Raw genomic sequence first — 17,638 nt, forward strand, 5'->3', positions numbered from 1 at the left:
AATCAATTTTCAAATGATCAACAGCTGCTACAGTAGACAACATATAACATTTCATCATATTTTAAAGAACATGCCAGGAAGATTCTCACAATTCAAGAAATGTTCAACCTTTCTTTTAAAAATATTAAATATAGCGTAATATTATAAACTGAGCTACATAGATGCCCATCGCAGAGTCGCAGTAAAGAGAAGTGAAGTCTTCAGTCCTCAGTGGGTGACGCAGAGAAAATCTTTCTCAAAGTTTACTTGCAGCACTGTCAAAAGAGATGCGCAGTATGAGTGGGTTAAGTTTGTAATGAGTCGGTCCCTGAGCCCTATCTATGTGCTTTATATGTTACCTTTGCAATTTTTTTCCATCGTGAAACCACAGCGAGAATTGCAGTCAGGCACACCACCACTACCCCTGCTATGATGGGAAACAGTGGAAACTTCATCGTCTTTTCTACAGGAGAGGAAGAAGGTGATCAGCCCATGTTTTCTTCCATATCACTGAGAGACTCATAGCTTCAAAAGCTGATAAGTAACACATGAAGAAATACAACATTGAAATGTGGCTCCAGCGGTTGTATGAACTGACCTGTTACTGTGACTTGGAAGACCTTGCTTATTGTTCCGTGGAGAGGAAAGTGAGCTGTGCACTCATATGTGCCTTCATGCAGGCTCCTCTCAACAGTGTTGGCCGTCAGTTGGCTCGTAAAGCCATCGCTGCTCATTGTGAAGCCACTTGCTGATAGATCCACTGCGCTTCCATTTAGTGTCCACAATATAGATGAGACTTGTGGATTGGCCCAGATATCGCAACTCAGGACCAACATTGATTCGATCTCCACTTCAACCTGCTCTGCCTCAGAGAGCTGCGGGTGATCTGAGAAGGAAAGTCACAAATATTAATGCTGCAGAGGTTTTCAAACAAATATGAATGTTTTTGTTATTGTTTTATTAAATTTACAGCTTGATACACTAATTTCATGGAAAGAATAGATGAAATTGCATGTCAATCTGGTAATATCTGTAACCATGCTAATGGCAAGCTCTAAATGATGTCAGTGTCACTTTGTAGGCTTGTGTTCGTTGGTACAGAGTGAAATTTCTAATTTTATCATTCATGCCAAGCTGCCAGACAGACCAGCATTGCCATTCACTTCATCGCTCAGATGTCAGTGAATCTAAAACCTATACAATAGTTTCTGGAATTTTCTTTATTTCCAATATTTATTTGAATGGACTTACATGTGACATTCAGGGTGACTGAGGCGCTAACTGTGGCGTTTCTGCTCAGGTGGCAGGTGAAAACGGCCTCGTTATCTTCGTGGATGATGGGTGAGATACAGACACTGCTGCGCCCCTTCCTGTTTTCTTCATTTAGTCTGACCACAGCGCCGTTCCTCAGCCACACCAGCTCTTCCTCAGCCTCAGAATCGCCATCAGGCGTGCAAAGTAGAGACACAGTCTTCTCCAGCTCTGTGGTTATAACACCGTCAGTGCTGACATCTTGCTCGGACTGGATCTGGACACCTTGAGATAGTTAAAACATTTGTGGATCACTAAGTGAAGCAGTAACCGGACAAAAGTTGGACCAAAAAATATCCTGTTGTAGTAATTTAATGGAATATCAGATAAACTTTACGTGAACTAAAATGCAAATCTAACATGCTTACATAGTGTCCGGGTGGCACAGTAGAGGAGCAAAAGTAAAAGAGAAGGTCTGAACATCATCCTCGTGCTACTCTTGCTTTGGTGAAGCTTAAAGGAAGGGAAAGGTCATCAGTATGATCATACAGTGTGCATATAAAATTACCATTTCACGTCAATTCACAAAATTCTGCATTTTCAAAATAAAGATGTTGCAGTAAACGAAATTGACTTGAAGAAGTTTCCTTAGTTTTTTTTTTTTTTTAACTGCCTTATGAAGTCAATAAGGCCAAAGTATTTACAATATCTAAGAAAAATAGAAAACACAAAACGGTAATATTCCTCAATTAAAAAAAAAAAAAAGAAGTAATGTATAACAATAAATGAGCCAAAATAAATGATTTAAATTACAATACATGAGGTGCAAAAGTGCTTTCACTGAGTGTAACATTGGATTCTGAGCATAGCCTTATTACATCTAACTAGTCTTTTATCATGAAATTGCGACGTGTGAGCAGAAGAAGACCCGACATTTCATATTTTAAGAACAGAGCAGAGACAAGTTACATCCTGAATGCACTCTAATTTTGTGAATCTCTACCAAGTGAAATGTCCGTGAGATCACACTTAAGATCTGAGTGGTATGATAATATGAGATATTGAAGAGTGTGATAAGATATTAAATTAAAAATAATTGCTTACAGATATGAACAGAAGGTGTTGAAGGAACTTGGAGAAACTGGCCAATTTTATTTCACAGGAAAATTTGTACAAAATGGCAAACTATGTGAGAATAATATAAAAATATTTTTGCAGGTTGCAGTTAGCGACAGCTACCAGTCCCCAAGAAAAAATAACCCTGAACATATACATAAAGTAAGATGTACCTATCCAATTCATACAATTTCCAACAGAGGCACCTACCTGGCAATGGTTATTTCCTCCCTTTTATTGTTTTCTGCTTGTTTTCCCTCTGATGTTCCCTCTCTGTGAATATGAGAATGTGAAGGATGGGTTAGTCTTCAGTAGCTCTTTTATGAGGATTCTCATGCAGATGAAGACACTTATATCACTTCCCTGTCGTGTTTCTAAATGGCTTTATCATCATTACACTTCTCCCTTCCTGCTCTTCCCACCCTTTCCTCTCTCACATTTTTATTGATATGTGCTTGTAATGTGTAAACACAAAATATTTTTTTATTGGCTGGAGTCATTACAGTGACACTGAAAAGTCTTGGGTGTGGAAGCAAGGATTCAAATATATTCCTTCCATATGCTTTTATTGGCTAAAGCCAAATTACTTTGAATAGTGCAGTTACTCGTTAAGATAACTGATAGGAAACTCATAAAATTTGAAAAAAATTAAAGCAGATATGGAGCCATTTCTTCCTTGTAAAGAAGATCCGAACATTAAGTTGATCGATTGATCTTTGCAATTTATTTAAAAATTATTATTTTTAAAGAAATTACATTATTGAAAAGTTATGTCCCAAACATAATTGGGGAAAAAGGAGTCTCATCTCAATAAAATCAAAGTTCGTGAACATTGGTTCACAGGAATGTGTATCTTTTCTTGTATTGACAACTATTACCTAAATCAACTTTTTAAACTGTATCCAGTGCGCCCAAGGCATTTTTCTTGCCACAGACTTAAGACTCCACTAAATTTCAATGTTACTAGAGGAGTGCAAATGGTCGTCGTTGTTTGTTTTTTCTTTGTGTGCTGTGTGTGAAGCTTCACGGTGAAAAATGTCTTATCTACATCTTAGTTTTCGTGTTCATGTTAATAGGTTAGAGCCTATACTGCCACAAATCCAGAAAATTTGTGGCACTATAACCAATTTATTTTAGCTGTTACTACACTTCATTCAGGTATTCATTCAATTCGTATGAAATTTGCTAAGTAAGTTCCTATGGAATTAATGTCATCTGATTTTGTTATTTGAAGATGTTTAACAAAGAGAGAGAAAATTTCAAATGTCTACTGTTAGCCAAGTTGTGCAAACTCTGCTTTATGGTCTATTATCCTCAAAATGAATTCATGTTAAAAATTAACATAGTGTTTGGAGAAGACTTGAGACTTGCAACTTAGATCATAAATTTAAAGAAATTCTTTATGAGGTAATAAATCGTGAAAAGCAGGGCCATCTTCCCCGAAGCTTTGTGTGGAGTCGCCCCCTGATGGCCATCAACTAAAGTGCAGGTTGAAAGTCAACATCTACTTTTTAGATGGGGATGCATGCATCACACAGTTGGCGTCACACTCAGCCTCCATTGGAAAGTTTACTCCAAGGTGCTGGAAAGGAGGGTCAGACCGATTGTCAAACCTCTGATTGAAGAGGGACAATGCGGGTTCCGTCCTGGTCGTGGAACAACGGACCAGCTCTTCACCCTTGCGAGGATCCTGGAGGGAGCCTTGGAGTATGCCCATCTGGTCTACATGTGTTTTTGGACCTAGAGAAGGCATTTGTCCCCTGGGAGCTTTTGTGGGGGGTACTGCGGGAGTATGGGGTGAGGGGGTCACTATAAGACCCATCCAATCTCTGTATGCCCAAAGCAAGAGCTGTGTGTGGGTATTCGGCAGTAGGCCAGACTTGTTCCAAGTGAGGGTTGGTCTCCACCCGGGCTACGCCATGTCACCAATCCTGTTCGTGATCTTCATGGAGGAGAGGGGTTGCAGGTCAGGGGGCAGACCGAGGACCAGGTGGAGAGATTATATCTCCACTCTGGCCTGGGAACACCTCGGGATCCCCCAGTCAGAGCTGGTCGATGTGGCCGTGGAAAGGGATGTCTGAGGCTCCCTGCTGACGTTGCTAGCCCCGCGACCCGACCCCAGATAAGCGGATGAAGATGGATGGATGTACGGATCAAGTGAATGTTCATCACAACTCTTGCTGAATATAAATGATCTTGCTAAGACTGGGCATAGTGACGCCACACAAGTGCTCCTCCTGACTTTTACACATATTACAAGCATGAAATGAAGCAGTATGATGTCCATGCTAGTAGAAGCTCTCCAAGCACATTCTTGTGATTTACCAGAAGGTGTATTTAAAAAAAAACAAACAACCGTTTATTAAAGCAATAGGACAGTGAGAAGACAGGTCTGAAATCGCTGTTCTGTGAATTAAGATGTGCGGGTGTCTATGATATAACAAAACCAAAAACAAAGAAGAGATGAGACCAGTCAGATGAAAGCACTGTCAAGTCCCACATTTATATGCATATGTTGTGTATATCTGGTATGAGGTGACCCTGTGTGTGTGGATGTGTCTTTGTAAAACAAATCTGAGACATTTTCACTTCAGCAACAGTTAATATAGTTTGTGTATGATTTAAAAAATAACAAGAGCATTATGACGAAGACTTTCAGTGTATTTTAGATCTACTTCATACTTCATCTTACACAATGTACTCCACATGTTTTTTACAAATGTTTTTTACAAATATTAGAATTTGAATAGAAATTGGTAGCCAAACTGGCATACCTTCTTTTTACTGTTTCTGTTATTAATTTTATTAAATCCAAATTAGAATTAGAATTATAATGCCTGTCTAAACCGGAGCTCATGTTTAAGCCTCTTGAAATGGTAGGCCTGTATCTGCTAACCCAGCTCTCAGTCTGTGACAGCTTCTTATACTTACTTTAAAAAATAATCCCTTCTGTGCTTTTGACTGGGCATACAAAGTGCCAGTTATATTAGTCATGCCTCCTTCAAACTTCCCTCTTCTTTGGCCATGTATTTTCATTCAATAAAGTGAATTTTAATGCATTACAAGCATTAAAATTCACTTAATCTGCAAATAAAATTCAGTCCTTGACGGCTTCTTGTGCCTCTCTTTAAAAAAGCTTGAAATGGTCAATCAGATCAAAGATCGAAGGTTATTGGCAATTGCAGCGCACGTCATTGTGGAGGAAGAGTGCGCTCTTAATGTAGCTCATAGCCTATATACTAAAACTCATCTCTTTCACTGCACACACACACACTTTAAGTGTAAGCCGATTGCTAGACTTATGACTACTAAAGGTCAAAATGTGTCTGATCGTGGAGACTTTGAGACAGAAATTGGCTCACCTAAAATTTGGCCTTGTTGCTATTAAAAATGAGATGCATCAAACGTACAAAGTTGCCGATTCTGTCTTCTTTGACACACCAAAGCTGAGCACGTGGAAGAGTAGGTGCAGCACGGCTGGATAAATCTGCCGAGCTTTGTCAGGAGAGAAAATAGATGAGTCCAGGTTATTTAGCACGTGTGACTGTGTGTTTGTTTATGTGTCAAGCACATAAGGAGGGTGACCCCAGGGATAAAGTCAGTGTTCAAAGTACACCCTGAGGCAGACACAATCAGCAGCTCATACATATGCAACACACAAACACAAAGATATACCAGTAAATCCTGCAAGTAATCAATGCATGCAGTATTTATGCCATAATTACAACTCCTTGTGTCCACTGCTGCAAACAAACATTCCTCATCAGATTACCACTGAGCTGGGCAAGACCACACACCCGTGCATGCATGCATGCACACACGCACACACTAATATTTGTTAAATATGTTAACACAATATGTTAAATATTTTTCACTTTGTTATCGTATAAACCATATTAACTCCTTTCCTTCGAACAATCAGTAGTCCTGATCTGACCCTTGTCACAACAAAGTAAATGCCTGTGTTGTTGTGTGGTGATGTTTCCTTCCAAGCCACACAATTTGATCAATTACTCTGAAGAAGTGCATGCTTCTAAACCCAGATAGACCTGATCTCCCCGTTTACCCTTGCACTCTCCTCTCCCCCCCTCCTTCCCTTCTTCCCCTCCTCCGTCCCTCCCTCCCTCTGTCCCTCTTTCCATAGCTTTTCTCCCTTTTCGCTGCCATCTCTCTTCTTTTACTGTTTTGAATGGAGAAGCAGGGTTTCCCGGGACCTGCACAACCCATGCAGGATGCAGAACCCGTTGCTGGGGTTTCTGTTGCCAAGGTGGCAGGCGCTCAAGGAGACGAGGCCGTGACAGCAGTCAGCTCCAAACTGTTTAGGTGTGCGTGCGTGAGACGCTGGCTACCACTGGCCTACAGAGAGGAACTCTACCATGTCTTGCGTCTCACGGGCCCACTGGTGAGTAGGGGAAAGTTGAAGTGTTTGTGGGTTGGGGAGGGTGAGCATGCTACTTATAAAAGGCTATAATTGTAACACATTTAGTGCAATTACTTTTTTCTGAGTTTTTGTTGAAAATGCACGATATAATCTAAGAGTGAAATTCATTTAAAATGTATATATTACATGCAAAAGGGGAAATAAGATGGTGTCTCAACTTTATGCCAGTGCAAACCAGGCTGTGCTAAGTGATTTCACAATACTGTTCTCTAACATTCGCTAATTTTCTGAGTAAGAGCTTTGTGAACCCAGTTTATGGAAAATTATTTGCTGCATCAGCTTCACCTGATCAATGACGGGCTGTTCGTTTGTTTCTACAGCTGCTGTCTCGGATTCTGAACTTCCTCCTTCCATTTGTTATCACCATATTCTGTGGTCACATTGGCAATGCAGAGCTGGCTGGATTTGCGCTGGCTTCGGCGGTATATCTGCTCCTTTGTGACATACTGTCTAATTCTAATTTTAAAATAGAAACAAATAATTATGAATGCACTATTGTTGACATAGCTGCTTTCACCACGACTACACCTCCTTTTTCTGCTCACAGTAAGAAAATAAGTATTTGTGTGTCTTTGTGAATACTAGGAGGGCAGTGGAATGGATATTTACCATAAGCTGTACTGACCCAGTTGTTTCTGGCAGTATTGGGGCAGGTCTTTAGCTGGTGCCTTTTGCTCATTAATCACCAAACTGGTGAATGGATCCAGTAATCCTGTGAAATCCAAATCATATAGAGAACAGACATGGATGTAAATGTAATGATACAATAGTAAAGTAGTCAAAATATTAGTCTGAAAAAATAAACAGATATATACATATGTGTGTGTGGGAGTTAAGCAAAGTGGCTGTTAAAGATGGCTAAAATGCAGAGGTTAATTACCATAGCACAAAGGTTACCCAATGAAACTTGCTATTAGGATTGAAACATCCCTCAAATTTGCTGATCGTGAGTCTTAAACTAAATCTTATTTGCATGACATGAGACTGGCTTATCGGAAGGGAGTGCACTGAAGTCGGACTTGAATTTATGAAAATAGTAGCAAATAGTAAATTGAGAAAAGAGTCTACAGAGAACGGGAATTTGATTGGTCCTGTTACTGTGTGGAAGGTGTAGAAGGCTTGCAATGCACACTGACCTGTGTAAGTGTACCACAGTGTTTGGATCCGTACTATCACAACCATTGCCACAACATTTGTTTATCTGGTTTCTGATAGACCTTCCCAAATGCTCGAAGATTTTAGTGAGTGAGTCCACATTGCAGCCCATACTGAAATGGTAGATTGGTCTAATCTTTCAAATGATTGTAAACACTTAATTTGGTCAGATGCTGGACAAGTAATCCAAAACTGAAATCTTTTTAGATAGTCATGACGGCACGTAATGTACAAAACCAAGGATTTTATACCCTGAGGCCATACAGACGATAAACGGTCTTTAATCAATCTCTAAAATCTGTCGTGGTAAATCAGTCACTAGGCTGCACCACGTGCTGTAAGCTCTCCAGCTGTCCCGCTTGCACTGCAGGGGCTGAGGTCCAGGAAATGCCTCATATCTTGGCTATAAGGGATTGAACAGTTCTCTATCTAGAGTTTGGACAACAGAAACAGCTTCCTGCTGAGCAACCTGGAAAATGTGTGACGATGATGAAACACTCACTCTGGAGTAAATAAGTCAAAACGCCCCGCATCTAGTAAATTATCAGCTGTAAGATTTGAGCTGAATCGTGAAAGTACCAAATATGGGTTGAGCCAATAACAACCAAGAGTAGGTCTATGAAGATTCTCATTCATCCAGGTCATTGTTCTCTGTCTCAAAACGTTGAGACTGAGAACCAAGAGTAGGTACAGCAACAGTAGACACACAGTAGACACTTGTGTACTTGTGTAATGGTACCTGCTAATCTGTAGGAAAGCTGAACATTAATAAATTTCATTAAAATGTCTTTCACTTAAAGTTGTGAATGTAAGTGCAAGAGATTCACATTTTTTTTACAGAGCTTGTTCTCTGATGGTGTTCTTCTTCCATCCCTCAGACCATAAATGTGACCACAACAGCTACAGGCTTTGGCCTAGCTATAGCCTGTGACACACTCATATCTCAAGTGAGTAAACCATGTAACCTGCGCCGTATTGTTATTTTGTGCATGAACCAGTGTGATTAGATTCAATTCTCATTTTTACGGTTTGTGTTTTGCAGACGTTTGGTGGTAAGAACATGAAACGTGTGGGAGTTATTCTCCAGAGGAGTTCCCTGATCCTGCTGCTGTTTTGTCTGCCCTGTTGGGGTCTTCTTATCAACTCCCAAAACTTACTACTCCTCCTGTACCAAGAAGATGAGGTGGCGAGGTACAACCGCAGTTCATGAAACATAAACCTTGTCTTTGAGTTTAATTGAATTCAAAGTGACTGGACCTACATCTTTATCTTTATTGCCATGTCTGTGTTTCTTATCAATGGTTTTACTGACATCTATATTATCAGTGTACTACGGTATACCATGCTATTATGTACATAGGTATTTAAAGTTCAGCTTTGTAGCCTCTGTAGGTACATGTGAGTGTGCCCACAAACTGCATTCATGTGTTTCCCTACAGTGTATTTTGTGTATATTATGCAGCCATTTCAAGGAACTAAGGCTACAGAGCATGAAGTCAATGTTTTAATACAGACTGTCAAAAAATAGACACATCTGAGCATTAAGTGAATTATTTCCACTGTGATTGCTGTTCTAAAATAATATCACTGTGTTTTCCTTCAGAATTGCCCAACTCTATGTGATGGCATTCCTACCAGCTGTTCCAGTAAGTGTTCCAAGGATTCAACATTAACCTGACTTAAAGACTTTTTGGACGTTGCAAAAAGTATAGAAAATGAGTCCTCTTGTATTCAATCAATTTTTCATGAGCTTTCTGGTTCATTAAATAAAAGCATTTTAATAAAAACAAGTAACTGCTATTTTACAGTCGAAGGCATAAAAGTGGCAGTGGTGTTTTAAAACAAACAATCAACTTCTGGAATTTGGACATTTCCCATTAACCAAAATTGTGTAAATGAATGAATAAAATGCTTATTCCAGTTTATCCATACATACAGCAGTACTGACTTAACAGCTAAACCAAACAACATCATTATTATTACAAATGAAGCTTATGTTGGAGAGGCCTGGCTGGTGTTGAGATGGGTTGCCAGTTTTACTGTGTAAACTCTCCCGTGTGTCTCTCCCTGTTACAGGCCATGTTCCTGCACCAGCTGCAGGTTGCCTACCTTCAAAATCAAGTAAGTTCAAAGGAGGAAAAAGGTGTGGCTCCCCCTAAACTTTAGCAGGTGCCTGGTCCAAAAGCTGGAGGGCAATATGTTTATCCCAAAACAAGATAAAAAGCTCATTCTTTATAATATATGTATTTTTTTGTATACTACAAGACATACGTCTTGTTTGTATCCTCATGACTGTTGATCATCCTCCTTTTTTCTTTTTGGCTTAAGTGAAATTTCTCTCCCACTGAATATATATCCATGAAATTTAATCCTGTCATTCATGACCCCTCAAGCATAATAACTTTGGTGATCTGTTAAGACGCTGACATCAGGCCAAACTTTGAATTTGTCGGATATCATGGTTTGTTCTCACTAATAGCAAATGCATTTCATTCCAGAGATTTCCATCAGCCCAAATTGTTCCTGTGTTTAGTGCTGATACACAAAACTAAAATGGCGAACATTAGACTGTCATATGATGTTAGCATGCTAATGCTAGCATTTAACACTGCTGATTAGGACTACAACACGCTGTTAGCATGATTGTGGGCTGTTCTTTTCATTTTAAGAAAATGAACATGATTTTTGGAATTAATGAAGGATTGCTTTTTCAAAGTTGTTTGGCTGAAACTGGAGTGACTCAGTTTTTTTGAGGAGATGAATTGACTGGCTGTGTTTTTGCTTTGGCAGGGGATTATTCTGCCTCAGATGTACACGGCAGCAGCAGCAAATATTTTTAACTTGGGGTATAACTACGTCTTAATCTTCAGCCTCAATTTGGGTGTCAAGTGAGTGTGTCATGTTGCTCTTTACATTTTTAAACAACTTCAAATCCCTTGACAGGATTTCTACCTTCAAATGCCAAACTGACTGATAAAATTTGCACATTATGCCTCTAAAACATTTGATGCATAGATACTCTCTGGGGGTCGATGGACAGCCAGGAGTTAATCAAGTTGATCTATCTGAGAAGAATGATTAGTTTTTGTTTGGTTTTTTCAATCAAAAAAAAAAAAAAAAAAGTCAGCCGTCCTCCGATGTTTATTATCGCTGCGCTGTATTTAGAGAGGGAGGCCTGATAGGTTAAAGAAAGAAGGGAGAGATCTGGCAGGAGGGGATCCCAGTCCAGCTGGACAAACAGACAACGGACTGAACCAATCAGGCCTCTGTGGTCCTGTCAGGTCTGTTTTCTCGGGCCACAATCTTACACACCAAGTATGCCCAAACCACAATAACTGCCTTGATGCAGACTGCAGACCACTACATACTTTGTCTCACAGCTAGAGTAGCCCTCTACCAGACATCTCTCCGCTGAATGTTCCCTGAAATGTGTTTACAGGGGCTCAGCAATCGCTAACAGCCTCTCTCAGATCACCATCTGCCTGCTGTTGTTCGGCTACATCCGATGGAAGAAGTTGCACCTGCAGACATGGGGAGGTGAGTCGTACACATATGTGAATGTCCTAACCCTACATGACCACTAGGAAACACTTCTACTTCTACTCCTTCTATCCAGTCCAAAATGCAAATGAAGTATGTGGGGAGTGATTTGTCGTCCTCTACGGGCCGTAGTAAGCATGAAACTTTTCTGCAGGCTGGTCCACTGAGTGTTTGCAGGACTGGGGATCATATATGAAACTGGCTATTCCCAGTGCATTCATGGTCTGCTTTGAATGGTGGATCTGGGAGATTGGGGGTTTCCTTGCAGGTAAGTAATAGACTTTTGTTTTTTTGTTTGGAGAAACCCTAACCCTAACGCACTGGTTTAAAAAGGAACTGATTTTAAAAAAAGAACTACAACTTTGCATTATAGAAATAGACCTTGCCTTTTAGCCTCAATCAAATTTAGCCACAATTTCTGGTGACTGGTGCTATAAATTTATACCTATTTGTCCAAAGAGAATTTTCTACATGCATGTGGACTCAGTATCTATCAGTAAGCAATCAAATTAAAAATGAAGAGTAATCTAATTTTAGAAACCTTTAACCTCAGTTTCTTTAACTCTGACCTTAATTCCATCAGGTATACTTGGTGAGGTGGATCTTGCTGCCCAGCATGTGCTGGTGGAAATATCAGCCATAACATATATGGTGCGTATGGTATATTTCTCCACTTGAAGATTTATTTAAATCATGATGAAAGAATTTTTGGGTACTTTGGCAAACACAATAATTCACCTCAGATAAAGTAAATTAAAAAAAAAAAACTAATTCTTCTATGCTTTGATATGTATGGATATAACATATGAAGCACCTTGCAAGCGTGAGAGGTGCTTTTAGTCTTAGTTTTGAATTTTGGAGGGCCCAGATGGACTGTGACAGAGCAAAAAAAAAAAAAAAAAAACCCAAAAAGGTATGAGTCAGATAAAGAAGAGTGTATTAATCTTCCTAAAACTCTCTGAAAGAAAAATACTGTATGTTTCCTGAAATGACTGATGGCTAACACTAAGGAGTAATATGGGGTCCTTGCAGTTCCCTCTTGGTGTCCATGCAGCTGCCTGTGTTCGTGTTGGGAATGCTCTTGGGGCTGGGGATACTGCCAGGGCCATAGTCACCGGCAAAGTGGCCCTGGTTCTATCAGGTATGAGGACACATATACATACACATAAATTATGATTATTTAAGTTTCTGATGGATTAATGTGCCACTTTGAATTAATGTGTGGCTTGTGTAGGCATCAAAAGAAAATACAAAATAGAAAATATTCTCGCGTTATTTTCAGGTATGTTTAGTATTTGTGTGAATCTGGAAGGCAAGGCTTCGCCCTTATCTAATGTCTTTGCTACAGGATTGCTGGCTCTGCTCCAGGGTATCGGCATTGCTGGCTGTAAGTCCGTCATCGGCTACATATTCACCTCTGATCAGTGAGTTTCACACCGACAAAACATTCATTCCTGTGCTGTGTGAAGACAACTTTGGTTCTGACTATCTTCTGCTGTCTGTAGCGACATTGTGGAGATGGTCTCAAAGAACCTCACAGTCTACGTATTTCTACAATTCTTTGATGCATTTCTGGTATGTTACTGCAGAGCAACGCACGTGATCTAGTCTGATTTTAGGTTGAGCTCTTGTGAAGTACACACAGAGCCTTCTTGTTTTGTTGAATATATCTATTTTTTTCTTTAATTAAGCTCTGTTCCTTTTCAGTGCATCTGCTCAGGGATTCTTATAGGATGTGGGATGCAAAAAATTGCCGCTTTGTCTAACCTGGTGAGTTACTACTGCATTGGCCTGCCAGTGGGAATAGCTCTCATGTTTGCTGCCCACCTCAGGATATTAGGTAATACTGTTCATCTCGCTTCATCACTGAATGTTTCTGCAAATAATCCAAACTTTAAAATGAAAAAAATATATTCCAGGGATTTTACAGGATTTAAATTTTACACCTCAAACATTTTACAACACCAGCTGTTTGAAATGCAACTCATCTGAATGTATGAATATATCCAATAAAACGACCATGACTAACTACATCAGCCATATCAATCAAGTAACGCTCAAACACTAACTTATGTTAATTTGAAGACCATAGTGGGTCCCTGATCGTGATGGGGCCCAGTGTGCTTCAACAGTGTTTTGTTCATGAATTCACCAGCTGTCAGCACTTAGTGAGTTGTGTGTCCGTTTGCCCGCATGACACCACTGACTCTAACTAAGTCATACATATTTCTTGCATTGTCTAATGTGCAGCAGCAGCGGCAAAGGTAAAGTGTCGACATTTAAACCCTTGGCCATTAGTTAAGTCCACAAACCCACTGAGTTCTGCTGCACAAGCCATTCTTTAATTTCCCTCCCTGCAGCCTGTCATTTACCCCCTGCTGGGGTGGCACTCTTTGCTGCCCACTTGGAGTGTGCCTATATTGATAAATGGGCACGCTCGCTGGCACACACACGTTTGCCTAGAGTGCATCAGTGCTCCGACCTTGTGAGGTGTCTATTTTTGTGCTCGTTCCACAAGGAACTTTGTGACAAGCTGATTAATTGTGTATCTGCAAATAGCTTTGATGTGACACTTTTTAAGGTGGATTGGTGGATTTACTCAGTGTCTGAAAGAAATGGTTGAATTACCAAGTAGTTCAGAGTTTAATGATAGTGTATGCGTGGCTCTGATTTAATATCCAGGCTTGCAATGTGAGACCAGAGTGGGTTGGTCTGAAATATCTCAACAACTCTATGTATTCATAGCATCATCCTGCACAGTCAAGTCAAGATTTCAGTTCTCCAAATTCTAGTCGGGTAATCAGTGATATCAACCTCAGGATGATGATGTCTTAGTATGTGTGAAAGGAATAGACTGTAGATCATTCTTTCAGGTTCATGTATTTTTGTCTTTCTTCCTAGGCTTGTGGCTGGGTCTGTTGATATGTGTTTTCTTTGAGATGGTTTTCTTTCTTGTTCTAATCTTCAAACTCAATTGGAAGAAAGTCACACTCAAGGTAGGAAGGACCTTTTTCTTTTCCTAGAAAATCATGGTACCTAAACCTATCTGAAAAAGCACTGAGGACAAGAATTTAAATGATCAAACTGAGGCAGATTTTCTGCTTTAACATTTTCTGTAGCAATTACATACCACCTAAATTTTGACAGAATTGAAAGTTTTTGTTGTGCTTCAGTTTTGTAGCATCATTCATGTCAAGTCGATTTTTGTTGTCATTTTCCACAGTAATACAGCCTACTAAAGGCTTTGGCCAAAAAGGGAGAGGTTTGAGGTAAATAATTCATTTTGTGAGTAAATAACAATGTGTGTTTTCATAAATATCTGAATGATGTGTTTTCAGGCTCAAATGCGAGCTGGGAGGAAAGTGGTCGTGGCACCAACACATTCTGCTAGTACAGTGCTGAGTGAAGCGATGGTGTCTGATGTCTCCAACTGCCCCAAGACAGTGAGTGCATTTGCACGTGCTGTGTAGTTAACACTGTTCTCATTTCTTCATTTGTATTAATTCTGTGCTACACCTGTGCTATACCGGAGCTACACTCACACTGACTTTTGTGCCCTGAAGGCCCAGTTGGACAGTGAGGAGGTTCCTAAAGCTGATGGCTACTGTCCAGTCAACATCCAGTACCAGGAGCTGAAAGCAGACCGTGACGCCGGGGCCAACGACATTGCTGGATGGACTGAGGAAGATGCTGAGCAGAGCAAAAATACTGCTAACGCCAAACCTCAGGCGCTGCTCTCTGGTACGCAGCTGATTCTGCGTCGGGGGAGCGTCTTCTTGATTTCAGCCCTTATTCTGGCCATAGGTGTTGCTTTCCACATTGCTTTCCCTGCACCTGAGCCCTCTGTTCAGAGCAGGGCCAACTTCACCCTGAACTGGGCCAACGCCTCCACTCCTACACCCTTACATCCTCTGACCTAACCTCAAAACCTCCTCCCTGTCCTGACCTCTGAATGTAGACCCCTAGTGGTTCAACACAGTTGCCATAAATGGACAATTTAGTCTGGAAGAGAAAAGTGTTGTATTCCTTCTCACAAAGCTCTGTTGTTATTTTGTAAAACTAAATCCTGATAGAGGCAACTGCCTCTGGCTTGCATGGAGAAAAAGATTTGTCAGTGCTGCACAGCCAAGCAAAGCCACAGAAAGCAGAGGCAATATCCGAAGAGAGGATGAACAGGCAGGATGAACAAAGGTCTTATTACAAAGATAATGTTTTAACCTGCTCAGCCTTTACACATTGCAAATCCCTCAGTGAGAGACCATGTAGGCATGAAGGAGCAGATGTTTTTCCACTGATAGCTTTTGATTTTTGAACATTTTCTTGTCTTCATTTACATATTGTACTGTGACATATCTCCGTTCTTACTGACCTTCAATCATTTTCACCTTATGTTTTAACTTAGCATATTTTAAATAAGCATGAAATGAACTGTAAATATGTGAGGTAAAATTAACATGTATACATGTAAATATGTAATGCATAGGCCAAAAGTAAGCTAGTTTTTTTTTTTGGTGAATTAATGAATTAAAATACATTTAAAAGTGTGTGACAATAAAACTAAGCACAGTGCTGGTCAAATATCATGGACTCTAAAAGGCAAGAACAATTTTTCAAACTATCACAGATATCACAGAACTCTTTATGGTGAGAGAACAACTGAAGTGCCTGCTGTTTTATTTAACATATGAAGCCGATAAAGTTCATGTGATGCAGTGATAATGTTACATATTCTTTGACCGCTTATTTGTTAGATGTAGACACTCAACAGAAACTGCCTTTGGTTTTTTTAAGGAAAGGTAGGCCACTCTTAAAGTTAGTTTAGTTCATAAGTAAAATAGAAGGTTTAGTTACTAAGAGTTTTAGTACTTGTTCATATATGATATCCTAGTTTCTAGTTGAACAACAGTGACAGCGAATCTTTCCCCGTCACTTGTTAATGATGCCACAGCGTGTTACTGATTGCAATCTCTGGAGGTGACAGGCTAAAGATTACAGTCTCTGTGAGGTGCCCTTCTGATGAGCAAGCCCAAAGCTCCAACAACGATAAAACCATGTATGAATCAGGCCTGATTTGCATGTTGAATAACCATCGATTAATATAAAAGTTTTTCATTTGACTTGAAAACATCAGTCCGTTGCAGTCCAGTGCTGGTGTCAGTGCAGTGGCTGGCCAGAGATTTAAACGGACTTATAGTTAGAAGGTGAAGTCTCTGCTGTAAGTAAGCACCCGCTAAACAAACAAAACAAAGCAAAACCCCAAAACCTCAAAATATTCAACAAGACTGAGGCCTAAATGAAAATATGACTGGTCTAAATGACTGTTTTAAAGCTCTGTGGAGAAACGCTATCTGTATGTAGAAAATCATGTGGGGTTAATGGTGTGAAGCTAAATGTGAAGTCTGGGCTAACTCTTCATCTGTCTCCTCAGTCTCCTCCTGAGTACACAGGTGGCTGATTTGCAGTTTGACGTGTTCTCATCCAGCCAGCATGTTGCAGTGTGAGCATACAGCCCGTTCATGAACGTCATATATGGTGACACAGATCAAAGGAGAGAAAAATAAACCAAAAAAAAGAGCAGCTTTTCTGTCTCTCTAGATGAAAGCACACATCCACGATGTGCTGTAGTCTAAATATAGCAGTCAATCATCCTATTTCTAATCGTGGAACCTATTCAGATGGATATATACTGCAGGATGAAAACATTTATTTTTAGTGCCTTGGCTGGGGCCCCTTCTTACGCAGCATGTTTCCATATAAAGGAGACATGCCTGTACTGTATTTCTCTGTTCACTGGCTGTCTCATCTAAGCTCTGTTTCTTCTTAGATTTTCCAAAACATGACGAATGTAAAATGAATGGGCTTGAACTGTTAAATAGATGAGAGCAAAAAGAAAAGTGCCACGCAGTTGACATGAAATTCTGAAGCTGCTATTAGAAAATCTAACTTCAAAAAGAATCCCTTCAGTGTGGAGTAATTAATGGAAATAATGGAAGGATCAAAACTAACTTTTTTAAAAAAACTTTTTGGATTTTAAAAACTGAGCAATGGCGCCACACATTAAATGCAGTTACAAAATATTTTTACTTGTGTTACATGTATTAACTCTGCAGCTACTATTCATTTCTAGTAAAATAATTCTGTAAATGTGGGAATAAG

The 17,638-nt window shown here is 39.9% G+C and overlaps 2 protein-coding genes across 2 annotated transcripts; one reads left to right on the forward strand and one right to left on the reverse strand.

Moving 5' to 3' along the window:
• Positions 1-242: 242 nt before the first annotated feature.
• Positions 243-1,716, reverse strand: tmigd1 (transmembrane and immunoglobulin domain containing 1). Its single transcript, XM_029519796.1, has 5 exons — positions 1,659-1,716; positions 1,231-1,515; positions 578-865; positions 339-442; positions 243-254 (listed from the first exon to the last, which is right to left on the reverse strand). The coding sequence occupies exons 1-5, from the start codon at positions 1,714-1,716 to the stop codon at positions 243-245; spliced, it is 747 nt and encodes a 248-aa protein (XP_029375656.1).
• A 4,819-nt stretch (positions 1,717-6,535) lies between these two features.
• Positions 6,536-15,402, forward strand: slc47a1 (solute carrier family 47 member 1). Its single transcript, XM_029519797.1, has 17 exons — positions 6,536-6,748; positions 7,108-7,209; positions 8,821-8,889; positions 8,985-9,133; positions 9,546-9,588; positions 10,019-10,063; positions 10,733-10,830; positions 11,382-11,479; positions 11,637-11,750; positions 12,066-12,133; positions 12,515-12,623; positions 12,831-12,906; positions 12,988-13,057; positions 13,190-13,322; positions 14,384-14,478; positions 14,821-14,925; positions 15,046-15,402. Exons 1-17 carry the CDS (start codon positions 6,536-6,538, stop codon positions 15,400-15,402), a joined length of 1,944 nt encoding a protein of 647 aa, XP_029375657.1.
• Positions 15,403-17,638: the final 2,236 nt, after the last annotated feature.

Source organism: Echeneis naucrates, chromosome 14 (assembly GCF_900963305.1).
Source record: "Echeneis naucrates chromosome 14, fEcheNa1.1, whole genome shotgun sequence".
Lineage (NCBI taxonomy): Eukaryota > Metazoa > Chordata > Actinopteri > Carangiformes > Echeneidae > Echeneis > Echeneis naucrates.

Bases quoted from the DNA above. Each gene is read 5' to 3' on its own strand.
- tmigd1 (XM_029519796.1), bottom strand. From the start codon at position 1,716: ATGATGTTCAGACCTTCTCTTTTACTTTTGCTCCTCTACTGTGCCACC. The intron at 1,516-1,658 runs GTAAGCATGTTA...AACTATCTCAAG, and splicing joins CTGTGCCACCCGGACACTAT to GTGTCCAGATCCAGTCCGAG. The intron at 866-1,230 runs GTAAGTCCATTC...TTTCCTTCTCAG, and splicing joins AGTCACCCTGAATGTCACAT to ATCACCCGCAGCTCTCTGAG.
- slc47a1 (XM_029519797.1), top strand. From the start codon at position 6,536: ATGGAGAAGCAGGGTTTCCCGGGACCTGCACAACCCATGCAGGATGCA. The intron at 12,624-12,830 runs GTATGAGGACAC...TCTTTGCTACAG, and splicing joins AGTGGCCCTGGTTCTATCAG to GATTGCTGGCTCTGCTCCAG. The intron at 14,479-14,820 runs GTAGGAAGGACC...ATGTGTTTTCAG, and splicing joins GGAAGAAAGTCACACTCAAG to GCTCAAATGCGAGCTGGGAG.